Source organism: Anabrus simplex, chromosome 2 (genome assembly GCF_040414725.1).
Source record: "Anabrus simplex isolate iqAnaSimp1 chromosome 2, ASM4041472v1, whole genome shotgun sequence".
In the NCBI taxonomy this organism is placed as follows: Eukaryota; Metazoa; Arthropoda; class Insecta; order Orthoptera; family Tettigoniidae; genus Anabrus; species Anabrus simplex.
The window spans coordinates 276757439-276784034 of record NC_090266.1 but is presented as its reverse complement, the minus strand read 5'-3'; the positions used below and the strand labels follow the sequence as shown (position 1 = coordinate 276784034).

General features: G+C 38.7%; 1 protein-coding gene across 1 annotated transcript in view; it reads left to right on the top strand.

The window, feature by feature from the left end:
- LOC136863512 (cell adhesion molecule Dscam1) overlaps positions 1 to 26596 on the top strand; it is a 938330-nt gene that overhangs the window by 151795 nt on the left and 759939 nt on the right. The window contains exon 6 of the mRNA XM_068225977.1: positions 5481 to 5673. Within this exon, the coding sequence (XP_068082078.1) occupies positions 5481 to 5673 (193 nt within the window). The remainder of the gene's footprint in view (positions 1 to 5480; positions 5674 to 26596) is intronic.

Genomic DNA, 26596 nt, shown 5'->3' with positions numbered 1-26596 from the left:
TTACACTGCAAACCTTACTTTTCCTGTCCATAATTTGCTTCGTAGTAGGGCCTACACTACAAGGTTTCTTGTATAAATATTTGGCGTTTGTTAAAATATTTTCTCAAATGCGCAGAATGATTTTTCTTCATATCTGGATGTGACAGGACAGTACTTGAATTCGGGACCGAGTGTAGGTGTTAAACATTCTCATAGATCCACATTATCAGTACCAGCTAAATATTTGTTTATAGCAACCATGATGTCGTAGCTCGGATTTCGTTCGAGGACATCATGATATTTTGTTTGTAGACGTAGTCCAAGGTTTCTTGAGACACCTTCCCGTTCACGCTTCACTTTCTCCATAATCTCCAGCGAATCACTAAGATGCAACCAAAGTGTTTCTGTCTTATTGGTTGATTCTGATATGATTTGGAACTGTGTCTTGCTAAGTGCCAGTTTCCGTTGAACCGTTTCATTGCTGAAAGCAACTTTCGCCCCCTGACTAACATGAAATCCGTCAATCACACGTTTCACTCCATGGAAATGGTGACAATAGAAAAGGGCAGCTTCAGTCCAAGTTCCCCAGCGCGTAAGGATTGGCTCTGGAGGAGGAGGAACATCCGGTAAGCAATTCCTGCAACCCTCTGTCCTGAGAGGCACCTTCACAAACGCTTTCTTCGTAGTGGGTATTAGTTGCCTTACATATGGAAATTTTGCCCATATTTCTTCTGCAACCCTGTTAAAGCCATGAATTGCGCACGCTGAGTGAATCAAATCAGAATAAAATACCTTCAGTCCTGCAACGGCTTTTGACATGTAGCTGGCAGAATCAGTCAGAAATACCTGGAACTGGCAGTCGTGCCCACCGGAAGGCCAGAGCAGGTGTATCGAATCACTGACAAAGAGAGTGATCGAGTGCTATCGATAAGGTACGGTACCCGGTTCATCTCCGCTCAACTTGCTACGTATCTATCACATGCACCCGTAGTTCGTCTTCAACTTCCCTATTCAGACAGTCAGGTAACTCAGTTAGGATTTCTTCTATCACTGAATTGCAACATTTGTCCATGTACGCTTTCCGAACTGCAGATGCTTGAGGAATAGTCTTTTGCTTCTTGCTTCACATCGCACCGACACAGATAGGTCTTATGGCGACGGTGGGATAGGAATGGCCTATGAGTTGCAAGGAAGTGGCCGTTGCCTTAAATAAAGTACAGCCCCAGCATTTGCCTGGTGTGAAAATGGGAAACCACGGAAAACTATCTTCAGGGCTGTCGACAGTGGGATTCGAACCCACTATATCCCGGATGCAAGCTCATAGCCCCGTGCCCTTGACCGCATGACGAACTAGCCCGGTGAGGAACAGTCTGATTGCAATACTTCTCAAGAAAGCATTAATCACTGAGTAACACAAATCACGGGTAAACTCATTTTGTCCCGAAGTGGATGAAAGTTCTTGTGCCAGTAAGGTTTGTTTTGTCTCGCCGCTCCCAACTCGCTTAGCATTTACTGGTATATGTGCTGAGGTATTAGAGTGTTGTGTGGGATGGTACTTTTTCACAGGGGACCTGTTTGTCACAAACACGATAAAAATTATTTTACCGTATGTGGTATAATCTGATCGCCTCCAACCCAGCATTTCGCAAGGTAACTTCAACTACTTCTTTGTTTCGGCATTGTCCGTGAAAAGTCATACTTGGAAACATGTCACCGGACAGTTCGCTAACAACACGGCGATAATTGGCACTGAAATATTGAACTATTAACTCACATTCACACGCCTGAGATACACCGCGAACTTCAGGAGTGGGTAGCACTGTGAGCACTGCACAGAGACTAATAAGTTACGTTCATAGGAGTAGGGTTCGCGGCACTGAGTTTCATGTGACCCATCAGCCAATATTTCCCATGAAGCCATTTCGCCTGTAGGGACATTTCCTTCCCCTTTGAAGCAATATTTACACCTTTCTCGGTACGGATGGTTGACATACCAGCTATTTCGGTGTGTAAATACCTCCTAAGGAAGCACTCAGTTGATACTTATCTGAATCCCGGACTGTCGTTACATTCATTCTCCAATTACCACATTTTCTACATTGTTGACATGAATTGACTCTCGCTATGTTCTTGTCTTGATATTCCGTTGAAATCTTACTACAGTTGTAATGTTCACTCAGAACAAGGCCAATCATACCGAAAGAGTTGACGTCATTAATTACTTTACATTTTCTTGAACACAGCTTGTAATGCTTGTTGTACACCATCATTTTTTTCAGTTCAATACTTCACAAGAAAAACTGCCAAATCTTCTCAAAATATTGTTCATAATTGCTGTGAAGTTTTGAGTAAAGTACTGTAATCACATACAAAGCTTTGCACGGGTGATGTTATACTGTACAGAGAAATAAGAAAGAACTACATTATTTTGATCTATTCCTTCAGATCGTATACAACTCTAAATATTAATATTGATAAACAAATAACTCAGATATTTACCTGGAATATTGCTATAAAATGTTATTTTTAAAGAGGCTATGCATAATTTTTGTACTGTTCACATTTATAGAATCAATACTGTATGACTGCACACCTTAATACCGATACGTCATTGATCAATGAACCGCCCCATAAGAAAATGTTACACCGGATTTATTTCGTACTGGGAGCAAATTAAAGATCTTGTAATCATAATAATAATAATAATAATAATAATAATAATAATAATAATAATAATAATAATAATAATAATAATAATAATAATAATAATAATAAAGGTCAAGTTAATTCCAAAACCCACTAAGAAATCATCTCTCAAACTGAAATTATATAGAACTGAGGAACAGTGAATCAGGAAGTCGTAGAGAAATGCAGGGAAAAGCTTGAATCTCTGGACTCATACGAGTGGGACGAAATGGCTAAGAAAATATAACAGGGAGCTGAACAGACCATATCCTAGGCAAAGAAGAAAGTACCCCTAGCAAAGGAGTGCGAGGAGTCACTGCAGGAAAGGTCAAAAGCATGGAACAAATGGTGCTCTAGCCATAAATATTTTGAAACATTTAGAGAGCAGAGGAAGCGTAAAACCGAAATTCTAAAGAATGAGAGACCCAAATACTAGAAAGACAAATTGGATCAAATAGAGGAACATTTTAAGGAGAACAACACAAGGAATTTTAATCAACTTTTCAAGAACAGACTAAGGGGTTCACTCCAAAGGACATTTGCTTCAAGAATGAACAAGGGAAACTCATCAAGACATACAAGGGAAACTGTATGCACTTGGCTCACTACTTCCCAAAGCTTTTAAATTGTGATCGACCTGAAGCACCTACAGACAAACTTCAAAATTCACACCCTTCTGACAGTGAAGTTATCAGAACTACAATCAACGAGTTTAAAAATAAAGTTCATGGGAAATACTTCATCACGGCGTAACTCTCCAAGTATTCGGGTGACAACTTGGTTAAACAGCTGAAGAGAATCTTCAATACGCACTCATTCATCACTTGTACAATAAGGTTGATAAAAAGATGTCAATAATTACAGAGGCATCTCTCTCGTCCCCATTACGTACAAGTTATTGTCGAAAGCACTTCACGTAAAGTGGAGGTCCACCTAGGCAAGCAGCTGGGAGAATATCAGGCAGAGTTTACAAAAGGGTGATCTTGTGCAGAACAAGATTACATCCTTAAATCGCTGATCAGAATTAGGGCACTGACGAGGGAACACATACATGTGTTACACTCGGATTCGATTGAAATTTGGTAGGAGTATTCGTGTGAGGCAGTAGAATGCTAAGGTAAAAACTGCATGTGCCCAGCTTAAGTTTAAACGCCAAAATTGAACAAATAAATAGTCGTAAAATTAGAAGTGCCGTGGGAGTATCGGGGTGTGGCGGAGAGGTAGGGAGGAGCGAAGCAGCGAACGTGAACCAACCGGGCTGTAACGAGCTGCGCCAGCAGCCAGGCAGCGTATAGTTAGCACGTTCACTTAACTTCCCGACCAGATGTGCAAAACGTAAATATGAAAACAGCGCATGAAACAAGTGTACAAAGGACGACATTTGAATAACGATGCCAATAAGGCATTCCTACCCAATTTCAACCGAATCCGAGTGTAACACATGTATGTGTTCCCTCGTGAGACAGAAATAATTGATTATGACTTCCGTTGATATCAAGAAAGTGTATGATTCAGTGGATCACGAAGCACTTCTAGGCCTTCTCAGGGACTTTGGCGTCGACGCTAAGTTGCTAACACTAATACAACGGACTCTCGCTGACCCACACTCCCAAGTGAAGTTCCTTGGCGAGCTGTCGGAACCGCTTGTGATAAGAATAAGCCTGAGGTAGGGGGACTGCCTTTCCCCACTCCTGTTCAATTGAGTTTTGGAGAAAGTAATCAGAGAGTGGAGGAAAACGTTGACCGAACTTGATCTTCAAAATGGAGTGAAAGTGGGATGCAAAAACAGGGGCACCACTTTTGACTGATGATAATGATGATGATGTTCTCCTAGCAAACAATCTTCAGACAGCTGTAAAACAGGTGGAAATTCTTCAAGAAATAGCTGCTAATATAGGCATGATGATCTCCTTTGAAAAGACCGACTATATGGATTCGGAAAAGAAAGACTCCCCTCACAGAACTGAGACGGCTTATGGGTTTGTCCGGAGGACCATGAAATTTAAATACCTTGGCGAGATTATGATTAAAAGGAAGCACTGGGGGAGAGAGAGCAAGGGAGATGGAAGTGATATTTAAAATAAGACATGATACAGATCCAAATCCACCTCCAACCAGGCTAAACTGAGACACTACTGCGTAGTACTCAAACCGGCATGATTTACACTGCGGAAACACTAGCAGAAAGGGAAGGAAAAAGGAAAGGAAGTTTTCTTAGGACCTAACGATCTGCTTTACGTCGCACTGACACAGACAGATCTCACGACGGCGATGGAATATGAAAGGGCTAGGAGTAGGAAGGAAGCGGCCGTGGCCTTATTTAAGGCACAGCTCCAGCATTAGCCTGGCGTGAAAATGGGAATCCACGAAAAACGATCTTCAGGGCTGCCGGCAGTGGGGTTCGAACCCACTATCCCCAGCTGACAGCTACGTGACCAAAATAACGCCTCCAGTCGCTCGGTGATTGATTGATTGATTGATTGATTGATTGATTGATTGATTGATTGATTGATTGATTGATTGATTGATTGATTGATTGATTGATTGATTGATTGATTGATTGATTGATTGATTGATTGATTGATTGATTGATTGATTGATTGATAAACTTAAGGTTATTTGAAATGAAAGTTTAACTTAATGGTTGTTTTAACTAAGTTGACAGTGAAAAAGCATGGCTGCTATCTCTTAAAAAACAGATTTATTATGCATGAATTAGAATAGTATACATTACCTGCTGCAGTATATTAAACCTGTGTGTTCGTTATATTGTGAGAAGAATCTAACAGAGAATGGGCGTACGTTTATACCCACAGATCACGTGGCTGAAGGATGGCCAGCGTCTAATGCGGAGTGAACAGAGTGGAAAAGGCAACAGTGGAGGTCAGACTGTACACGACGCCAGACTCGTCCTGACGTCCGTCCAGAGGGAAGACCAAGGCATGTACCAGTGCATGGCCTCCATTGAAAGCGACACTGTGCAGGCGTCGGCAGAACTGCGTCTCGGTGGTAAGTACTCATTGTAAGACTGGTATAACATTCTAGTAAACTGAGAGTCACTTTTAGAGATAATTACCTACTTGCACACTCTGGTAGAGACTTATGAATGGATGAAATATATAACGGTATTAGTGACATTTTAGCACTAACTGAATTAACTTTTTCTTGAATACTCGATCAATAGATTGAGTCTCTTAGTACAAGGGTCACTACTCAACGTAAGCTACTGTTCCACTTAAGGTATTTAGTTCAAACTCCAGTGTTTCCTAGTCTGACAGTAATGGTTTTACTTCATCCACTCAAGCCAAGTGTCTTAATGGTGTGTGGTAGAAATCCCAAACACATTTGAGTGGGTTAAATCCATAACGGTATACATGACATTTTGTCAATAAATGAATTAAGGGCACTTTAGCCATAGAATATGGTCATAGTATGGAATAGCACAGATATTCAAGTGAATACTGTCGGCTGCTGTTATTTATTATTGTAGGTGGTGCAACTACATTTATAAGATCACGGACGGTTCCTAGAAGCGTGAGTTGGACTCGTATTTGATTGAATTATATTCTAAGTAGTCATGACAGTTTTTCCAGCATATTCAGTGCGGTTCGGAATCAAATGAAGAAGATGAAAAAGAAGATGATTCAGCTGGAGGTTACAATTACATTCCAGAACATAGTCAAATTTTATTTAGGCTAATTTTGCGTCTGGTGTTGCAGTGGCAGGAATCTGCGTTCATAAATTGTCAGTGATCTGTGTGCCGTACACAGACCAGGGAGTATTTTTAAATAATGAGCACCCCTTAATTAACATAGTAACACCATTCGGCTGTCTGAAAAATTCTCTGCCGCCGTTCATTCCTCCAGGTCATCATGTCTTCTACAAGAATCTAACACCAATTGAGAGCACACAAGAATACCACCCATGTATATATCGTGGTCACCCACGAGATAGAAGTCGTCTGCATGGGTCATCCTTGTGGCAAAATGTTGGACAACGAATTCTGTATGAACCAGTAGATGACGAGCAGTAGATGTAATAAAGAGTTACATTCTGTACATCCCAAACCCTGTAGAGAATAAGTATGAACAAGTAATATTACGTTCAGTAGAAGATAACAGTAAATAATATTGAAATAAAATGTAGGTCCTTATCCCAAGACGCCGGGCCTACCAAGAAGTTCTTTGCGTGCATGACAGAGAATAGTAATGACAAAAAGGAAAGGTCGCAGGAAAGAAAAGAGAACACAGTTAATAATAAGTAAAAATATCTTGTAAAATCCAAGATATTATCATTTGAAGGAGTATAATCATCCATCTACAAAACTTGTACAATAAAATTTTAGTCCAAGAGGTAAATTTTCCATAAAAGTACTAAGCTCTGACTCGAAAGAAGTTTGCTTTACATTAATTACAGAAGGAAAACGATTTTTGATTTATAACTTGTACTGAAGCTGAAAGCCATAGACTACACCTAAGTTCCAGCTCTTTATTATTATTATTATTATTATTATTATTATTATTATTATTATTATTATTGTTATTGTTATTACTGTATTATTATAACTTGAGCTGGTCTGTAATATATCTTAGACCGGGCAAGTTGGCCGTGCGCGTAAAGGCGCGCGGTTGTGAGCTTCCATCCGGGAGATAGTAGGTTCGAATCCCACTATCGACAACCCTGAAGATGGTTTTCCGTGGTTTCCCATTTTCACACCAGGCAAATGCTGGGGCTGTACCTTAATTAAGGCCACGGCCGCTTCCTTCCAACTCCTAGGCCTTCCCTATCCCATCGTCGCCATAAAACCTATCTGTGTCGGTGCGACGTAAAGCCCATAGCAAAAAATATATATCTTAGTGTGAAAGCAGGAACAGAACGGGAAAGTGAATGCCCTAGTGAAGGAAAGCAAGTCACGTATCAGTTAATGAGCAAGTGAACACTCTTATTGTAAGAGAGCCAGTCAAATATTAGTCACAGAGCTAGCGAACTCTTGTAATGCAGGACAGCAAGTTACGAGTCAGTCACAGAGCAAGTGAACTGTCGTTTTGTAAGAAAACCAGTATAATATCAATCACAGCGCTAGTGAACTCTTTTGTTATAGGAGGGTAAGTTACAAATTAGTCACAGAGCAGGTGAAGTCACCTACTGTAAGAGAGCCAGTGAAATATCAGTCACATAGCAAGTGAACGCTCTCACTGAAGGAGAGCAAGTACATGTCAGTTACAGATCAAGTGAGCTCTCCTGTTGTAAGAGAGCAAGTCAAACATCAGTCACACAACAAGTTAATTCTCTTACTGAAGGAGAGCAAATAAATGTCACTCACAGAAAAAGTGAACAATTATTATATTGTAGGAAGGCAAGTTACAAGTCAGTGACAGATCAAGTGAACTATTCTACTGTAGAAGGGCAAGTTACAAGTCAGTGACAGATCAAGTGAAATATTTTATTGTAGGAGGCCAAGTTACAAGTCAGTGACAGATCAAGTGAAATATTTTATTGTAGGAGGGCAAGTTACAAGTCAGTGACAGATCAAGTGAAATATTTTATTGTAGGAGGGCAAGTTACAAGTCAGTGACAGATCAAGTGAACTGTCCTATTGAATGAGAGCACAGGCACTGCAAAGGTGAACTAAGGTACTGCAGAAGAGCAAGTCACGTGTCAGTCACAAAGTGAGTATACTGTCCTATTGTCCTATTATTGGTCTAGGGAACATCTTATACGTACGTGGTGCTCTCCCTTTTCACTAGACATTCCATATTTTTGCACAGCAACTGAACTGCCCTACTGTAGAGGGGTAACTCACATGTGAGCAAGTGAACTGTCCTACGCTAGGAGAGCAAGTCACAGTTCAATTGAGGAGCAATTGAATTCTCTTCTTGAAAGAGAGCAAGTCACAACTACGTCACAGAATAAGTAAACTGTCTTATTGAAGGAGAGCAAGTCAGATGTCCGTCACGGAATAGGTAAGTTATATTTTTGAAGGAGAGCAAGTCACATGTCCGTCACAGAGTGAGTAAACTCTCTTCCTGAAGGAGAGCAAGTCACATGCCCTTCACAGAGTGAGTAAACTCTCTTCATGAAGGAGAACAAGTCACATGCCCGTCAAAGAATAACTAAACTCTCTCCTTGAAGGAGAGCAAGTCACTTGTCCGCCAAAGAATAGCGAAAAGTCTTCTTGAAGGAGAGCAAGCCACATGTTCGTCACGGAATGAGTAAACTATCTTCTTGAAGGAGAGCAAGTCACATGCCCGTCAAAGAATAATGAAACTCTCTCCTTGAAGGAGAGCAGGTCACCTGTCCGTCACAGAACGAGTAAAAATTCTCTTCTTGATGGAGAGCAAGTCCCATGTCAGTCATAGAATATTATTAAACTTCCTTCTTGAAGGAGGGCAAGTCGCATGGCCGTCATAGAATATTATTAAACTTCCTTCTTGAAGGAGGGCAAGTCGCATGTCCGTCATAGAATAAGTAAACTCTCTTCTTGAAGGAGAACAAGTCACTTGTTCGTCAAAGAATGAGTAAACTTTGTTCTTTAGTGAGGGCAAGTCATATTTTCGGCACAGAAGTAAACGCTCTTCTTGCAGGAGAGCAAGTCGCATGTTTGTCAGAGAGTAAATAAATTATCTTCTTGAAGGAGGGCAATCCGTCACAGAATTAGTAAACTATCTTAATGTTACACTTGTCGATCAAGAAGAGCTATTGCTTCATTCTAGGTGCTTGTAGTAAAGTGGTCAATAGTGTCATATAACAAATTTGAATTCCATCTGTTAATTTTTGTTACTATCCTCTGTGTACTACATATTCGTAGTAAATTCGGCTGTAATTAAAAGGAAGCGATCATGGCTAGGATAGTATTCAGGAGTTGAACCTGACACAACGAGGTTTTAATACAGCCGCTAGTGAACGTGAAATCATTTCATCTGAAGTCTCGGTTGTAACCTGCGTGGATCCCAAATGTGAGCCACGATCAATTCCCACTTATTTATCAGATCTGCGTACAGGATCTCAGCCCATCAATTGGATGTTTACTATGCTAAACCCTAGACAGCAATGGAAAAAATACTCTACATGAAAATATTACACATTACAACAATCTCTTCCAGTTCACTGCGCAAGGAAGTACATTAAGTTTTGGCGTTAACTCGGTGACGCGAACTCTTGCTTAGGTAATAAACATTCCAGTATTTTTGATTTTTAGTCAGTGTCCAACGATTTTCTTCTAGATACCTTTCGGAAGAGAATTTTGTGTAATTTATCAACTGAGAGAAGTGTCCAGCTAATCCTAATGAAACTACACGTATTTGCAGAGACACTGATAAGATCTGCGCTTTGACTCCACATTGCGCAAATTTTCTGAATTTTCTAGAGAATAAGAAACGGAAAACAAGATTTTGTGGTGATCAAACTTTGGTTTAGTGAAGGCGATTTAATGTCGTATCTTCGTACATTATACCTGTACTGTCCCTCCTGAGCAATTGTGAGGCAAGTATCCTATCTATTTCTGATCAACTTGGCTATAATGTTGTTACCTATACAGTCAATTAAAATCCCATCCTAAAAACCTTTGTGATATAAGCGAAGAAGGATATTTCAATTAGGCATAAAAGAGGGATACCAAGAATGATGGAAGGCTCACATACTGTAATCATCACTGAGACTGCCTAATGGATCCTCCTCTGGGGCGCTTCCAGAACTTTCTTTTGTGTCCAATGAAATGTATTTTGTACGAGAATAGTTTGCTTTGGTACTTATAAACTGATTTAATATGATATACTTTTGCATAAAACTTCGCATATTAAATAGTAGCAGCATATTAGCAGTATTAATAAATAATATTAACTTAATCAGTATTTGAAATGATATTCAAGAGTCCTTTCCTTTTGGTGAGCGAAATATGTGATTGGACTGTATATCCATAACTATAACTGATAGGGTAAATCTGGAATACGTGTTGGAATTAACAATTTCAAAATACTCACCGAGAATATGATTTTCTAACGTTTAAGACATATTATTATTATTATTATTATTATTATTATTATTATTATTATTATTATTATTATTCGGAAAAATGCAAACATTATCGTCCTTCCAAATTTGATCTATTTATACGTTATATCTTCATAAATAGTCTACCTATTTCGTTAACGACTTCGTGAACTGAGCTATCAGTGATGTTGGAAATAACATGAAGAATGTTTATCTGCAATTTTTGTCCCCGCAGACATAAAAATTCAACGGATATAAAACAAAGCTCTTATGGTATCCGACGTAATTATAATTTATCTCCGAAAATAATAATAATAATAATAATAATAATAATAATAATAATAATAATAATAATAATAATAATAATAATAATAATAATTCAACCTCCCCCATATACTTGGAGATAAATATTTCCAAACTTAAAATACAGTGAAACGTTTCCCTCATAAAATGAAATCCCCTGAGTAAGTTCTGTAAATGGAAGATTTAGAAGATATTAAAATAATGTGAGGTCCTCACGCAACACATGATCTTTCCCTGGGACTGTAATCGCATTAACTACGCTACACCGTTCGTTTTACAGCTGGTAGGACGTGTCTGGAAAATATATTTAGCTCCAGTCTCATTTAACTGGAATACTCTAATGCAAAAATATGAATTACTCACATCTCTTTAAAATGTTATGTCTTACAGAATCACCGTTTTAATATTCTTCCGTTATCACAATGTTTACGTTGTTCATTCCTCAATGTTGTAGAGTAATGATGAAAATCTTTTTATGCCCATATAGAGGCTAAATATTGAAAATTTCTTTCTTTCTTTCTTTCTTTCTTTCTTTCTTTAAAGACACAACATTCCAGAAACATTCCATAACGAATGATTCAAAACTTCGGAATGTAATACCATCACAGTATCATCGCTCCCTCTGCCGATTAATGATAGAGTATTGCGTCACGATCTCGGGTTCACATCCGTCAAAGGTAGCTGGATTTTTGAAGGGTGAAAAATATGTCCATGTCGTACAATGTAGGCGCTCGATTGATAGCTGGTACACGTTCGGTGATTATTTCTTTTATTTCTTTCTGCCACTTTTCCCACCCCTTGGTAGTGTAGTAGATTCACTCTGTATGGCACATGTGGACTTAGCTCAGTTTTATGGCCAGATGCCCTTCCTGACACCAACCGTATGTGGAAGGATGTACAGCATTCTACTACTTCGAGTTCTCTGTGATGCTTGGTAGTGTGGTGTGTTGTGTTCTTTTATGTTGTTTGTCATTTAATAGGTTTGTTTTAAGACAAGCTCAAACCTCAGTCCCTGAGCGAAAGGAATTTAATTAGGTAAAGCTAAAATCACTGGCTCGGCCGAGAATCGAACCCGCGACACTTTGAACAGAAGGCCGATACGCTGACCATTCATCAAGGATCTATACCGGGGGCTTCCAATTTGTAAGGGCTCGAGGGCCATTTTGGAAACTTTAGACATGTTCGCGGGCCGCACTTGAATAGGTCAGTTTTCGTAAAATTCTGCAAATAGTATGCTACAGTGGCACCATTATGAAAAATGTATGCATAGATTAATTGAAATGACGGTTTGATAACTTTAATTGTTTAAAAAATGATTTTTAAAATTGCACAAAAGAGTGAGTTCTAATAATTTCAACCCTTGTGAGAAAATTTGTGTTATGAAAAATAACACACATTAATGCTAGAATCTCTAGAGCAGGGATGGCGAACCTATGCCACGCGTGCCACTACGTGACACGCGAACACGATTTCGGTGGCACGCCACATGAACATACTGTTTTTAATATATGTCTTGTACCACAGACAATACATATCTTTTAGTGTTTCACGTGTAAATACTAGTCCTATCCGGACGTGCAATATTGCAACACTGCTAAACTGATAGGTCCGAAAATCAAATGAGATAATAGTGCCGTTTTCGGGTGGTTTTGTATTCGGACCTCTCAAACGTGTTTTTGGTGCCGAAAAGAACAGAAACTTAAAGTTAGTGGCCGGATTTTTCAAGAACAGTGGACAAGGGAATTCGGACTGATAGAAAGGTGTTGTCTATATTCGAAAACAATTGTATCCCTCACATTTAATGTAAAGCGCCATTTCGAGACTAATCATTCAATTATTTCTTCCATGCCAAATAAAGAAAGAAGAGAGTTCGTGTCACAAAATATCGAACATTACACAAAATAACCTATAGTAGTTCTTTTGTATCATCTTTCCGGCCAAGGAATAATATAAGTGAGGCTGTTTCCATCTGTCTCACTGCATAGTACAGCATACATGGGAAACCGCTTTCTAACGATGCGTTCTTGACATGAACTTCTTTATTGATGGCCGACACATTGTTTGAAAACTTCCCTAACAAACAACAAATAATTAACAGAATGAAAGGAATGCCAGCCAGCTGAACTGTTGTCGAGGATAGAATAATAAGAGTGAATGAAGAAGTTTCGGAGCAATTGAAAGCTAATTTGGATAACTCCCAGATGCAAGCAGTATGTTTTGATGAAAGCATGGATGTGACCTTGCAAGCACGGATAGTTGTTTTTTATTTCCTTGCGGAAATGTGATGAGGTAGAAATGATTGTTGAGCATACGAACTACAACATGGGAAGATAATGAAGCGAATGGAGGAAGTGAATTCCATTAGCAATATTAGTAATTTTGATGTTTATATCTAATAATATTTATCTTTTTACTATTTGTTTTACGTCGCACCGACACAGATATAGGTCTCATGGTGACGATGGGATAAGAAAGGCTTACGAGTGGGAAGGAAACCGCCGTGTCCTTAATTGAGATACAGTCCCAGCATTTGATGGTGTGAAAATGGGAAGCCACGGGAAAGCGTCTTCGGTGCTGCCAACAGTAAATATTTAATGACGAAGTGTGTTACAATGAGAGTTTATTATTTATTTATTTACAAATAATAATAATAGGTATTCGCAAAACTTACATATTCAAAAATGTACTTTTTGCAGTATTTGCAAAACACGACCACGGAGCATGCAATCAAATGTATATATCTAACAAACAAACAAATAAAAATATTAATTAATTAATAGCATATTATGAAACATAATTGGTAATTTGGGAAGGAAGTCGTCGGGAGGGGGGGGGGGGACGTAGCCATTCCTTAAAGGAAAATAACCAGTGGCACAGTCAACAGTTGAGAATAATAAACCAGACTTTAAATGACACACTTGTTGGAAAAGGTTCGCCATCCCTGCTCTAGAGCCTTAAGAATATTTTCCAACGGTAATCTCATTAACTCAACCTCTGCTGCCTTGCGGGAAGCTCCATGGTTTCAGCGACTGCGTTAGCCAGTTTAACACAAATGTTGGTATTCACTATCCCACTTTCACGTCCAATCTGACATACAAACCTTGACTTGACACGATCCTGCCATTTTGCAGAACATTGTCAAAATAAGTTTAAAGGACTCCGATGGCACGGAAGATGCCCTTACTGTGCATATGACAAATCAGAACAAAAGATCAAAATAAAGAACTCCTAGGGTGCTAGTGCCCCGATGGGACTTGGCCAACCAAGCGACTGCTGCTCAGACCGAAGGTCTGATATCGACGTGCTAATAACCCAACTAAATGTAGCCTATTGATATTTGCTGAAATTTCTATGTTCACGTCATGAATGTATTAGACCATATATTATATTTAGCAATATATTACCAGATAATTAGTAACCAATTTTAGGAAGGAAATAAGCAACCAAACAACCCCACCTGAAATTCTATATATTATTACTTCATAACGGATATCTACCAACAGCTACAGAGATTGACTCGGGAGATTCTCACTGGTGAACTTCTTTCCCTTTGTTGGATGATCAGCATTCAGCAGGCATACCAATGGCATGCAAGAGTCACAAATCCCAAGACGGTTGTAAGACGTCGTACGACCAAAATGTCATGAATGATATGTTGATATCCTGTGCCGAGAAGACAGGAGAACTCGCGAGACCCATCATGTGTTATGCATTCACAAGTTAATGTTTTATGACTTCCATGTATTTGATGGCTGGGAGGAGTTCAGGATCATCGGTTATAGTCATCACCATCATCTCCACAATAATCTTCATCATTGTTCTAGTCGCTGTATGTGATGTAGTTCCACTAAGAGTTGATAGTTTGATTGTCTAGTTCTATTCACCCTTTTAAGCGGGTAATTGAGGTTAATGTTAGGGTTAGGAATCTGCACCATATTTAGAGGGCTGCAGTTCGAATTCCGGCTATAACGGCGACAAAACTGTGTAAGATTCTCTGCTGTGATTTGCTCAGGCACTACATAACAACGATGTGGTTATACCTTATTTCAACATCAAGCAGATCTTCCCCAATCATACCTTGACCACTTACACAATTATATACAGTATACAGACTACTCAGTAACAAAGAATGTGAGGCAGTTTGTACACATAAAACTGCTAAGTGGTGACCGAACCACTCATATCCAGAGGCTTAAAATTTTAATTTGTTTTAATATTAATCGTCATCAATGAGACAGAGTAAGCTACAAAATCCCGGTTACGTAAGGACTCATATTGTTCATCATTCAAGGGAAGAACAAAATTGTAAATATTTTTATTTTATATTTATTATTAATTTTCAATTTGGGAGGATAGAAAAATGGAATGTATTTGCTGCTACTGCAATCTCTTAATCTAGTCGCATCCGCCATCTTGCCGGCGTTCTCCAGAAGTTTGCGTTGCCTGAAGAAGATAGTGCAAATTCGTGTAAATTTTGCGTAAATGCAATTTCAACGTAACAGAGTTGTAATTCTCATGTTAAACTAATTGTAATGTATTACGAATTGTTCACATGTTCTGTGGCAGGTGGCAATAGCTGTTGTTTATAAGGTAGCTTTATAATTGTAAAACTCTTCGCCTTCTGTATATACTTTTTTCGGTAATCACGTCGTATTGCGAATATTTTATTAACTTGTCGTTGCTGTAGGTTATCGTTCGAAACTATAATATTTTTCCTACGAAATCATATTTCGAATTTCATATGTTTACGTTCTTCAAAATAATATGGAAAGTGGAACTTTATGATGGTGTAGGTACTTTGCGCACTCAGATTCTTTCAAAATCACAACATACCATCAGAAACCGTTCTAATTCATGTGAAACAGTAACTTAGATGCTTACCAGATGGCTAAACTGCGTCTGTGGGAGAGTCAATACATCTATCGACTTATTCTTTAATATTATCGATTCTCTCTTGTCCAGCGTCGACTGTTTGTAACTGAACATAAAGTGTTCATATTGAGATAAACAATATTTAAATTTTATAAAGTAATTCATCATCATCAGCAGCAGCATCATTATCATCATCATCATCAGCAGCAGCATCATCATGTAGTCCTATGAAAAACATATGGGGCAGCAAGAGTTCTACAGCATTGTCGGTCTTTTGTGACAGCTTTTACATATTTCCGAGAGATGTTGACTTTTCTACGGTCTTCTTGATATGCTCGACGCCAAGTTCTTCGTGGTCCACCTTGTATTCGCTTCCCTCCAAGAGCTTTCGGATGCCGATTTTCGGGCAGTTAGAGAATGGGACCACTGAGCTCGATAGCTGCAGTCGCTTAAGTGCGGCCAGTATCCAGTATTCGGGAGATAGTAGGTTCGAACCCCACTGTCGGCAGCCTTGAAAATGGTTTTCCGTGGTTTCCCACTTTCACACCAGGCAAATGCTGGGGCTGTACCTTAATTAAGGCCACGGCCGCTTCCTTCCCACTCCCAGCCCTTCCCTGTCCCATCGTCGTCATAAGACCTATCTGTGTCGGCGCGACGTAAAGCAACTAGCAAAAAAAGAAAAGAGAATGGGACCAGCAAGCTGCATCCGTCACTCAGAGACAGATGCCGACAGGGATTTCGAAAGTGATCTCATTAGTTACATGACCACGCTATGAAACCCCAAGAATTCTGCGAAGGCAACGTTGTTTGAAATTATATAGCCGTTTCATTACTTTGCTGCTACTGAATTTCCAGGTTTCACAGACGTATATACTGTAATACTCTTGAATATTTTTATATTTGTGGTAATATTTACGAATGCTGTTGAACAAATTGACCGCATGCGTCGAATCATGAATGACGCCAGTCCAATTCGGTAGTTGTAGTTTGTCATTATCTGTGCTTACAGCAGTAGAAAGAATACTATCAAGGTAGGTAAATTGTTGGTTTCTACCTAAAGCTTAGCCGCGGATTGGTATGGGCCTGTTGTCCTGGGGTACTGTAATCCCCATCCAATTCAACAGAGTACGTCACACAGGCAAAAGTGTTTTACGTGTTCATTTCAAAATTCTCAACTCAACTGATACGTTAAACCTCACTTTCGGTCCTGGTAACGTAAATAACCATTCCTATTTCATTGTAATCGAACACTACACCGGGATATATCCAAATTGTAAATAAGTTTAACATATTAAGAACAATAACAACAACTTCAGGAGAGACATGTTAAAGATCTCCTGTTCCGTCATTCAGGTTTGACATATTACACCTATTGCCGCTAAATACTTGCAAGCAGGACTTGACCACATTTAAAATTTACTTGAACTTCTCTATCCATCTACTGTCAAGGCGGTCAATGTACCATGAAACTTCCTTTCACGTCGACATATCGCACGATTCCAACGCATAAACCATGTACCGGGCGAGTTGGCCGTGCGCGTAGAGGCGCGCGGCTGTGAGCTTGCATCCGGGAGATAGTAGGTTCGAATCCCACTATCGGCAGCCCTGAAAATGGTTTTCCGTGGTTTCCCATTTTCACACCAGGCAAATGCTGGGGCTGCACCTTAATTAAGGCCACGGCCGCTTCCTTCCAACTCCTAAGCCTTTCCTATCCCATCGTCGCCATAAGACCTATCTGTGTCGGTGCGACGTAAAGCCCCTAGCAAAAAAAAAACATAAACCATGTTAATTTGAAAAATCGTATCAATCACCTTCATATCGAGTATTGGTTGTATTGTTACACGTCAGCCCTCTGTTTGTAGCCCCCAATGTATTTTCTGGAAAGAACTAGCGAGTCACCTGGAAGTTCCCAGGATTAGTGACGTCTTCACCGCTCTATTTTTCTCTTCGTCTTGTTCTTTTTGGATCTTCTGGAAGGCGTAACCAGAATGTTCTCATTCCGGCCGCATCCGGAAAAGTCTGGAACTTCATCACCCGAGATGTGAAATAGGCTCACCGTGAACAGACAGTGGGTCTCGTGGATTTGGACAGCAGTAGTGCTGGCTGTTATCAGAGTCGGTGTGGTGGGTGTCCCACCGATGTGAGTGTCAGATTATCGCCATATTGGAGTACGGAGTGGAGTACTGGTGTGGAGTACTGAGTGATGAACTGTGGGTGTACCGACGTGGAGTCAATGTATGGAACAGTTGGTGTGAGTAGATTTGGAGCAGTATAAGGCGTACTGTAGTGCTGGTTGGCACTGTTGAGTTGTTCCTGTTATGTGACGACTATTTAGTTGTCAGTGCTGAGTAGGTCACGGTATAAGCGGGCGCGTGAAGTGACTGTGTAAGCGACGGACCTTCTCTGGAGTCGAACTAAGGAACAGTCGTCATGTGTCGCTGTTGCTAACAGACTGGTCGTTCGAATATGTCTAGCCGGGCTGAGTGGCTCCGACGGTTGAGGCGCTGACCTTCTGACCCCAACGTGGCAGGTTCGATCCTGGCTCAGTCCGGTGGTGTTTGAAAGTGCTCAAATACGCCTGCCTCGTGTTGGTAGATTTACTGGCACGTGAAAGAACTCCTGCGGGACTAAATTCCGGCACCTCGGCGTCTCCGAAAACCGTAAAAGAGTAGTTAGTGAGACGTAAAGCAAATAGCATTATTCGAATATGTCTACGCGAATGTGTTGTGTGAAGCGGCTGAGCAGGCGGAGGCAAGTGAAAATGAGTCGTATCAATCAGGCTTATCGCCCGTCCCAGGCAATACCAGCGAGTCGGACAACCAGCTGTGAGGAGGAGACAGACTTTGTAGTAGTCACTCAAATATAATTTTATATTATATATGTGCGTGTGTGTTTACTAATTGGGTTATCCAGCATTAAATTAGACAGTGTTTTATTCGTAACAGCATTATTGCGCCTTTCTAGAGCCTGCTAACTAATTTCAGTCACCCGTCTCTAAATGTCTTTTGCTCAATCGTAGTTTTTGCTGTTTTGTTTATTCCATACTTACATGCAATAGAATTCAGCTATTTGAAAGCCTCAACACTTAGAATAGTTGTGGACTTCGAGTAGAATACCTCTGTACTTGCCTACCTGGACGAACATTTCTTCCCTACATAAATAGTATGGTTTTTTGAGCGTGTTTTACGGGCCTATCTTACTCAATCACTCCCCGTCAAATCAAAACGTGCTCTTCACCATTATATCGCTAATATTAATTATTTTAATAAGTCTAATGAACAACTTTGAAACAATATGTCGTTATCATGACTCATCAACATATTTTATTGAGCGTAAAATTATAGAAGTGCTGTCAATGTAAAATTCTGAATAACTGAGTTTACAGAAAAATGTCTATTTCCTTACTCTTAAACACCCCGAATTTATGAAATTTCGTAAAGAATAGAGTTTATTACTACAATTAATTACTGGATATGAAGTGTTCCTTCATGTATTAATATTTGTCAATATTTGCAAATAAATACTGGATGATCGAAAAGTTAGTAAAAGATGGGAGACTAATGTTTGATATATGGAAGTTGTATCAGTGGAAAGTACAAACTCTCGTCTTTATGTGAAAACAATGTTGGAATTTCTGTAATTCCAAAAATATGAACTTGGTACCAATTTCAATTATTTCCCTCTTTCGAGAGAGCTCACTTGTATATTTTGTGTATTCACCATTGAATAAATATAACATGTCGCATTTTCATTACGACAGGAGGAGTGATACTCGCTGAATTTCTTCTTAATGTGAATGACGAAAGGACCCTATCTGCATAAATATTTCTAAATATAAAAATTCAACATATTGATATCTTTATAATGGTAAATACAAGTTCTAAGTCAAATGTCATAATTCTGCCTAATAAAATAAAGGACCTAGGACAAATTAAGAACGATAACTGATTAGGAAATTTAGAAATTTCCGAGTATCACATCTGAGGATCTATTAATATTACTAAACTGTTATTCAGCTAAACATTAATTTCCAAATTGGATATGATGTGGTGGAAAAGGGATCTAGATTAATGTGATTGATATTGAATGACCGTAACGTTGCATAGTAAACATCAACTGCTGTAATTAAATAAAAATCTACATTTTATATTCGGAATCGACTTTCATCAAATATATCGATGTAAGATAATTTTTCAATAAACAGTCTAGAATGTATCATACTGTAAAAATTGAATACCCACAAGCACTATGGGAAGTTGAGTACTTTCAGAAAGATATTCCTTAATTATCTAAACAGGCCAAATTAACATTATTTCGAACGTAGTAAATATTATTAAACCTCAAATTTTTGTTTAAAATTCATCTGTTATTTCCCTTTGTACGTTTCTGTAAGTCTCACTTCAAAAGATTCCAGAAGAATTCCTTTCGAATGAGAAAGCAAATCAATCCCCTCTTGTGATGTTGCTCAATCTGAAGAGCTCAACGACGACTTTTCTACTCTGGGAACGAACGTTCTCTGCCTGCAGGAGAAAACCTCTCTCCACAATACAAGTGAAATAGCTTAGAACAGATTTTTATTTAATATTGGTATTTTATAAAGTTCGGAAGGAGGGTTCTGTTGTATAAGAATAATGCTTCTTGCTCAAAACGCAATAAGATCAAGGTCACAACTGAACTTAAGGTGAGCAAATATCAATTAACTAGCAAGATACCCGTGCTTCGCTACGGGATTATACTGAAATTTATAATTGAATGCTTATTGTTTTAGATATATAATCCGCCGAAATTCGCGATCAGACTCGTTTTCTGCGAGAATCCACCGAAATTCCCGATCTGACTCGTTTTCTATTAGATTACTGCACGTTTCCTCCCATTTTTCAATCTTCCTTTCCAGGAATCGATTTCGTACTTCCCGGGCTAGGCTCAGGTATTCCTCCCGGTCAGTTGGGTCCGTAAATCTTTGCCATCTTTTCCTATAATCATTTTAATATGTATAAAATCCTTCAGAAGATCCGGCGTGGTGTCATATTGGGTGCTTTGGCGGGACTGAACCCGCGGCCGGACTGCATTCTTAGTCATTACCCGTCCAGGAGCCGTTTCCAGCGCGGTCCGCACATTTGACGACGGTCCGGAACATTATTATTATTATTATTATTATTATTATTATTATTATTATTATTATTATGTGTTGCTGGAATGGCTGATGACAGGGAAAACCGGAGTATCAGGAGAAAAACCTGTCCCGCCTCCGTTTTTTCCAGCTCGAATGTCACATGGAGTGACCGGGATTTGAACCACGGAACCCAGCTGTGAGAGGCCGGCGCGCTGCCGCCTGAACACCGGAGGATACTTATAAGTACATTAAGACCAGTAAAATCAATAGGTCTCACCTCCTTCTACACCCCACCGCCGTTAAGTTTATTTACCGCCACCCTCACCCCCCCCCCCCCCACAAAAAAAATTACAAGAAGGCTTGTTTCTTTATGTTTAAAGGTGATTCCAAACACCAATGTTCACGTCTATTGGCTTCAGTTTTGAGATATAAGTATCCCCATAAAAATAATTTACTTTTTTCACTTCATTTCACACTACTCCCCTCCCCCCCTTAAGTGAATTTTCCCGCAAAAAATACTTGTTTCTTTAATAGTAAAATATCTTCTAAATACCAATTATCACGACTCTAACTTTTTCAGTTTTTGATTTATGTGTCCTCATGAAAGGAATTCAACTCCTTTACACTCCCACCCTCCAAAATGGTTTTCCCCACCAAAAGGCGTTTTTTTTTGTTTTTTTGTTTTTAAAGGAGATCGAAATACGAATTTTCACGTCTGTAACAACTTTAGTTTTTATTAGATGTATGCATTCTCATACAATTAAGTCAATTAAATTTTCAATTCTTTCACACCCCCCTTCATTGGATTTTCCGAGAATACGTCTTTCTTTACTTTTAAAGCAGATTGCAAATATCAAATTTCACGTCTGTAATATCTTCATTTTTGAGATATCAGTAGCCTAATTAAAAGAATTCAACACCATTTTCAGTCACTTTTACCCACCCCCACCACCCAAGTGGTATTTCCGAAAACTAAAAATACACGATTCGTTATGTTTAATAGAGGTAAAAAATACCATTTTTCACTTCTGTAACATGTTAAGTTTTTTTAGATATACTGTAAAAATTCTCATTTTAAAATTTCACCCCTTTTGAGTTCCCCTTAAGTGGAGTTTCCAAAAACAAATCACCTATGTTTCCTTACATTTACAGGAGATTCCAAACACCCACTTTTTACGTCTGTAACATTTTACGTTTCCAAGATATTCTGTACATATAGTCTTTCAAAAAATTCACCCTAATTTGTCACTCCTGTTTAACAGCCATTAATTGTATTTTCCAAAAATTAAAAAATACGTGTTTCTTTATTTTTAAAGGAGGTCCCATATAAAAATTTTCAGTTCTGTAATATCTTCAGGTTCTGAAATATAAGTATCCTCATTAAAGGCATTCAACCCATTTTTCACCCTTTTACACCCCTCCTATTAGGATTTACAGGAAACAAAAAAAAATACGTGTTCCTTTATTTTTAGAGGAGATTCTAGCTACCATTTATTACATCTGTAAATTTTAAAGTTTTAAGATGTAGACACACTCATTTTAAAAATTTCACCCCCCCCATTTCACCCCCCCCAATATTTGGATTTTACAAAAACGAAAAAATACGTGTTCCTTTACTTTTAAAGTAGATACAAAATACCAATTTTCAGGTCTGTAATATCTTCAGGTTCTTAAATATAAGTAGCCTCATTAAAGCCATTCAACACATTATTCACCCTTTTACACCCTTCCTATTTTGATTTTCCGAAAACAAAAGAATACGTGTTTCTTTATTTTTAAAGGAGATTCTAAATACCAATTTTTACATCCATACACTTTAAAAGTTTTGAGATATAGATACACTCATTTTAAAAAATCACCCCCTTTTCACCCCCCATTAATTGGAGTTTCCAAAAACAAAAAAACACGTGTTTCTTTATTTTTAAAAGAGATCCCAAACACCAATTTTCAGGTCTGTAATATCTTCAGGTTCTGAGATATAAGTAGCCTCATTAAAGGCATTCAACTCCTTTTTCACCCCTTTTCACGATTCCTATTGCGATTTTCCGAAAACAAAAAAATACGTGTTTCTTTATTTTTAATGAAGATTCTAAATACCAATTTTTACATCTGCAAACTTTAAAAGTTTGGAGATATAGATTCACTCATTTTAAAAATTCACCCCCTTTTTACCCTCCCATTAATTGGATTTTCCAGAAACAAAAAATACGTGTTTCTTTATTTTTAAAGGAGATCAAAAGTACCAATTTTCAGGTCTGTAATATCTTCAGTTTCTGAGATATAAGTACCGGTATCCTGATTAAAGGCATTCAACCCATTTTTCCCCATTTTCACCCTTTTTCACCCCTCCAATTGGGATTTTCTGAAAACAAAAAAATACGTGTTTCTTTATTTTTAATGAAGATTCTAAATACCAATTTTTACATCTGCAAACTTTAAAAGTTTGGAGATATAGATTCACTCATTTTAAAAATTCACCCCCTTTCCACCCTCCCATTAATTGGATTTTCCAGAAACAAAAAAATACGTGTTTCTTTATTTTTAAAAGAGATCAAAAGTACCAATTTTCAGGTCTGTAATATCTTCAGTTTCTGAGATATAAGTACCGGTATCCTGATTAAAGGCATTCAACCCATTTTTCCCCATTTTCACCCTTTTTCACCCCTCCTATTGGGATTTTCTGAAAACAAAAAAATACGTGTTTCCTTATTTTTAAAGAAGATTCTAAATACCAATTTTTACATCTGTAAATGTTTAAAGTTTTGAGATATAGATACACTCATTTTAAAATTTCACCCCCCTTTTCACCCCCTTAGCGAAGGAATATCCAAAAATCCTCTTTTAGCAAGCACCTACATCTTAATATGAATACATCCCCAAAATTTCATTTCTTTATGTCCAGTAGTTTTGGCTCGGCGATGATGAATCAGTCAGTCAGTCAGTCAGTCAGTCAGTAAGGACAAGTTATTTTATATATATAGATTAAATAGAGGAACCTGTGGAAACGATATCAGACTCAACGAAATTGCCACCAAAGTCTCGCAACTTTTACCCAATGTCGAAAATCTGAATTTTTCTTCATCTATAGTACAAAGCGTAAAGAATACCTTAAAATAGCGTATCTACCACAGTAATAATTACTGCTGGGAAACTCATTTACATTTATTTAATCCAAACATTCAAAACCTTCCCATTACTTTCATGGTAGGCCATATACCGTATTAATTCAAACACTTTACTGGTATTATCTTGAGGACAGCTGAGATTGGAACTTCAAGCCACCTAGTGTGATAATAAATCAGTTACTGACAAAGCGAAACCTTGATGTGAAACTGAGTTTCCGAACATAAATGCATTGTTACTGATTCTCTTATTTATTTTAGAGTTTATTTCATCTCGGCTGCATTTTTTTCGATGACATGTGGATTAACATGTTTTAAATACATTTTATCTCCGAAAAAGTTTCGAACTTTATCTTCAGATGTCTCTGCTGTCGAATTATGTGCCCCCTCTGGTGGGAAGATGAATAATTAATTTTCAAAGAAATTTGTATTTTCTGAGTTTGTAAAACTGTAATATTCGTAGATTCGTTTCTGTGTTCTTAGGTTACTAGCACTGCCATCTCTTCCTCCTTCTTCAAAATTTTCGACCAATCAGGAATTTAGGATCTTTATTAAATTAACCAATAGAAATTATGGGTTTGTACAGGGCTTCTGTCCAAAGAGTTCTGGAATCTTCCTCTCCGCTATAAAATCTGGGATCTTATGGGCCATGTTGTCTTTTCCATCGCTCCAGTCAAAAGGTTTAGAGTGTGTCGGAGGCAGAGGGCAAGCGTCGCCCATCGTCGAAAGGCCCACCAACTCAAGGTAATGGCAGACATCTTTTAATCATTTGATTGTCTCAGGAAGCTGACTTGAGGGGAAGGTTTCAAAATTCTTTCGCAATGTAAATTTCAATCTTTCAATATAAATTTTCAAACAAGTCTAAAGATCTTATTCTAACTTAGGGAATAAAGAGCGTGGACCCTCTTTTAATTCCCATTCAACTTGGTATTGGGGTGACTATGATTTCGTAAACTTTAAAATTTATCTCTCCCATACGAGAAACACCGCCCGCGCCGGAGTAAGGCATATCTGGTTATTCTGTATATTGTCTATGGTTTAAGCCTGCGTTAAAATAACCGCTACCGGGCGACTTGGCCATGTGGTTAGGCCCGTGTGGCTGTGAGCTTGCATCCGGGAGATAGTGGGTTCGAACCCCACTTTCGGCAGCACTGAAGATGGATTTCCGTGGTTTCCCATTATCACACCAGGCAAATGCTTGGGCGGTACCTCAATTAAGGCCACGGTCGCTTCCTTCCCACTCCTAGACCTTTCCTATTCCATCGTCGCCATGAGACATATCTGTGTCGGTGCGACGTAAAGCCAATTGAAAAAATAATACCTGAATTATAAACCCACAGTTATTCATAGTGTTGCAGACCTCAGTCGTTGTTCATCTGTGCCCTAGACAGTGGGATTGAATCCATCTGAGAACGACAGCAACTAAGTGTTTCAATACGACAACTCAGTCGTCGTTTCCTGCGTGTTAGGGAACTCCTGTAGGACAAACCCCGTGTGGTTTGTTAAACTGTTACTAATTTGAACGCACGTTAAATAATTATCAATAATGAAGACATTGCTCGTTATTACTGACAGCTATAGTTTTTCTATTAGCTACCACGTCGCATGGTATTGAAGACCGAGGAACGTACAACAACGTCCGCCAGTAAAACAGTCTTTTGATTGCTAGGATTTCGAGTATTAATAACGATAATAAAGACTCCCATCTCCATGTTTTATCCTCTAGAATTAGCCTGGAAGCTTTGACATTGTTCCTATCCTCAAAAGGCACTAGAACTAACTGAATGAAATTATTGCTAATATTACAAATATTGATATATATTTTGTGTTGCACCAGTCGAGGAGAAAATGCTAGAGGGCCGTTTACGATAGTCTGAGCATGTGCTGCGATCAGTAGACATCATTGCGAAGAAGAGCTGTACTCTGGAAGTTGCTGGGCTGATACGCTACGTCATGATCTCAAAAGCGTATGTCTCCACCCTAAAATGGCTCACAACAGGAATAAATGGAGACAGCGTGGATCCTGCTGCTAGGCGGTATAAACGCTACAGCAAAAGAGAAGAAGAATAAGGAGAGGATAAGATATACTGATATGTAAGGACACGAGGCATTTTATACCTATTACTGTTGATAGAACTACCGTTTTCAGCCTTACCATTCATTGAAATATAAATGTTTAATTTTTGATATAAAATTAAATGCCGTGTGGCCTCCCAAGAGGCCCGGTGCAGGTCTTTTGATTTGACGCTCGTAGGCGACCTGCGCGTCGTAATGAGGATGAAATGATGATGAAAACGGCACATACACCCAGTACCCCTGCCAGGTGAATTAACCAATTACGGTTAAAATTCCCAACCCTGTCGGAAATCGAACCCGGGACACCTATGACCAAAGGCCAGCACGCTAACCACTTAGCCATGGAGCCGGACAATTTTTTATACAGTTAATAATGTCTAAAATGTTCTTTAATAATATAATAACGTTTTTGTTTCACGTCACACTAACAACTTTTACGATTTTTGGAGACAGCGAA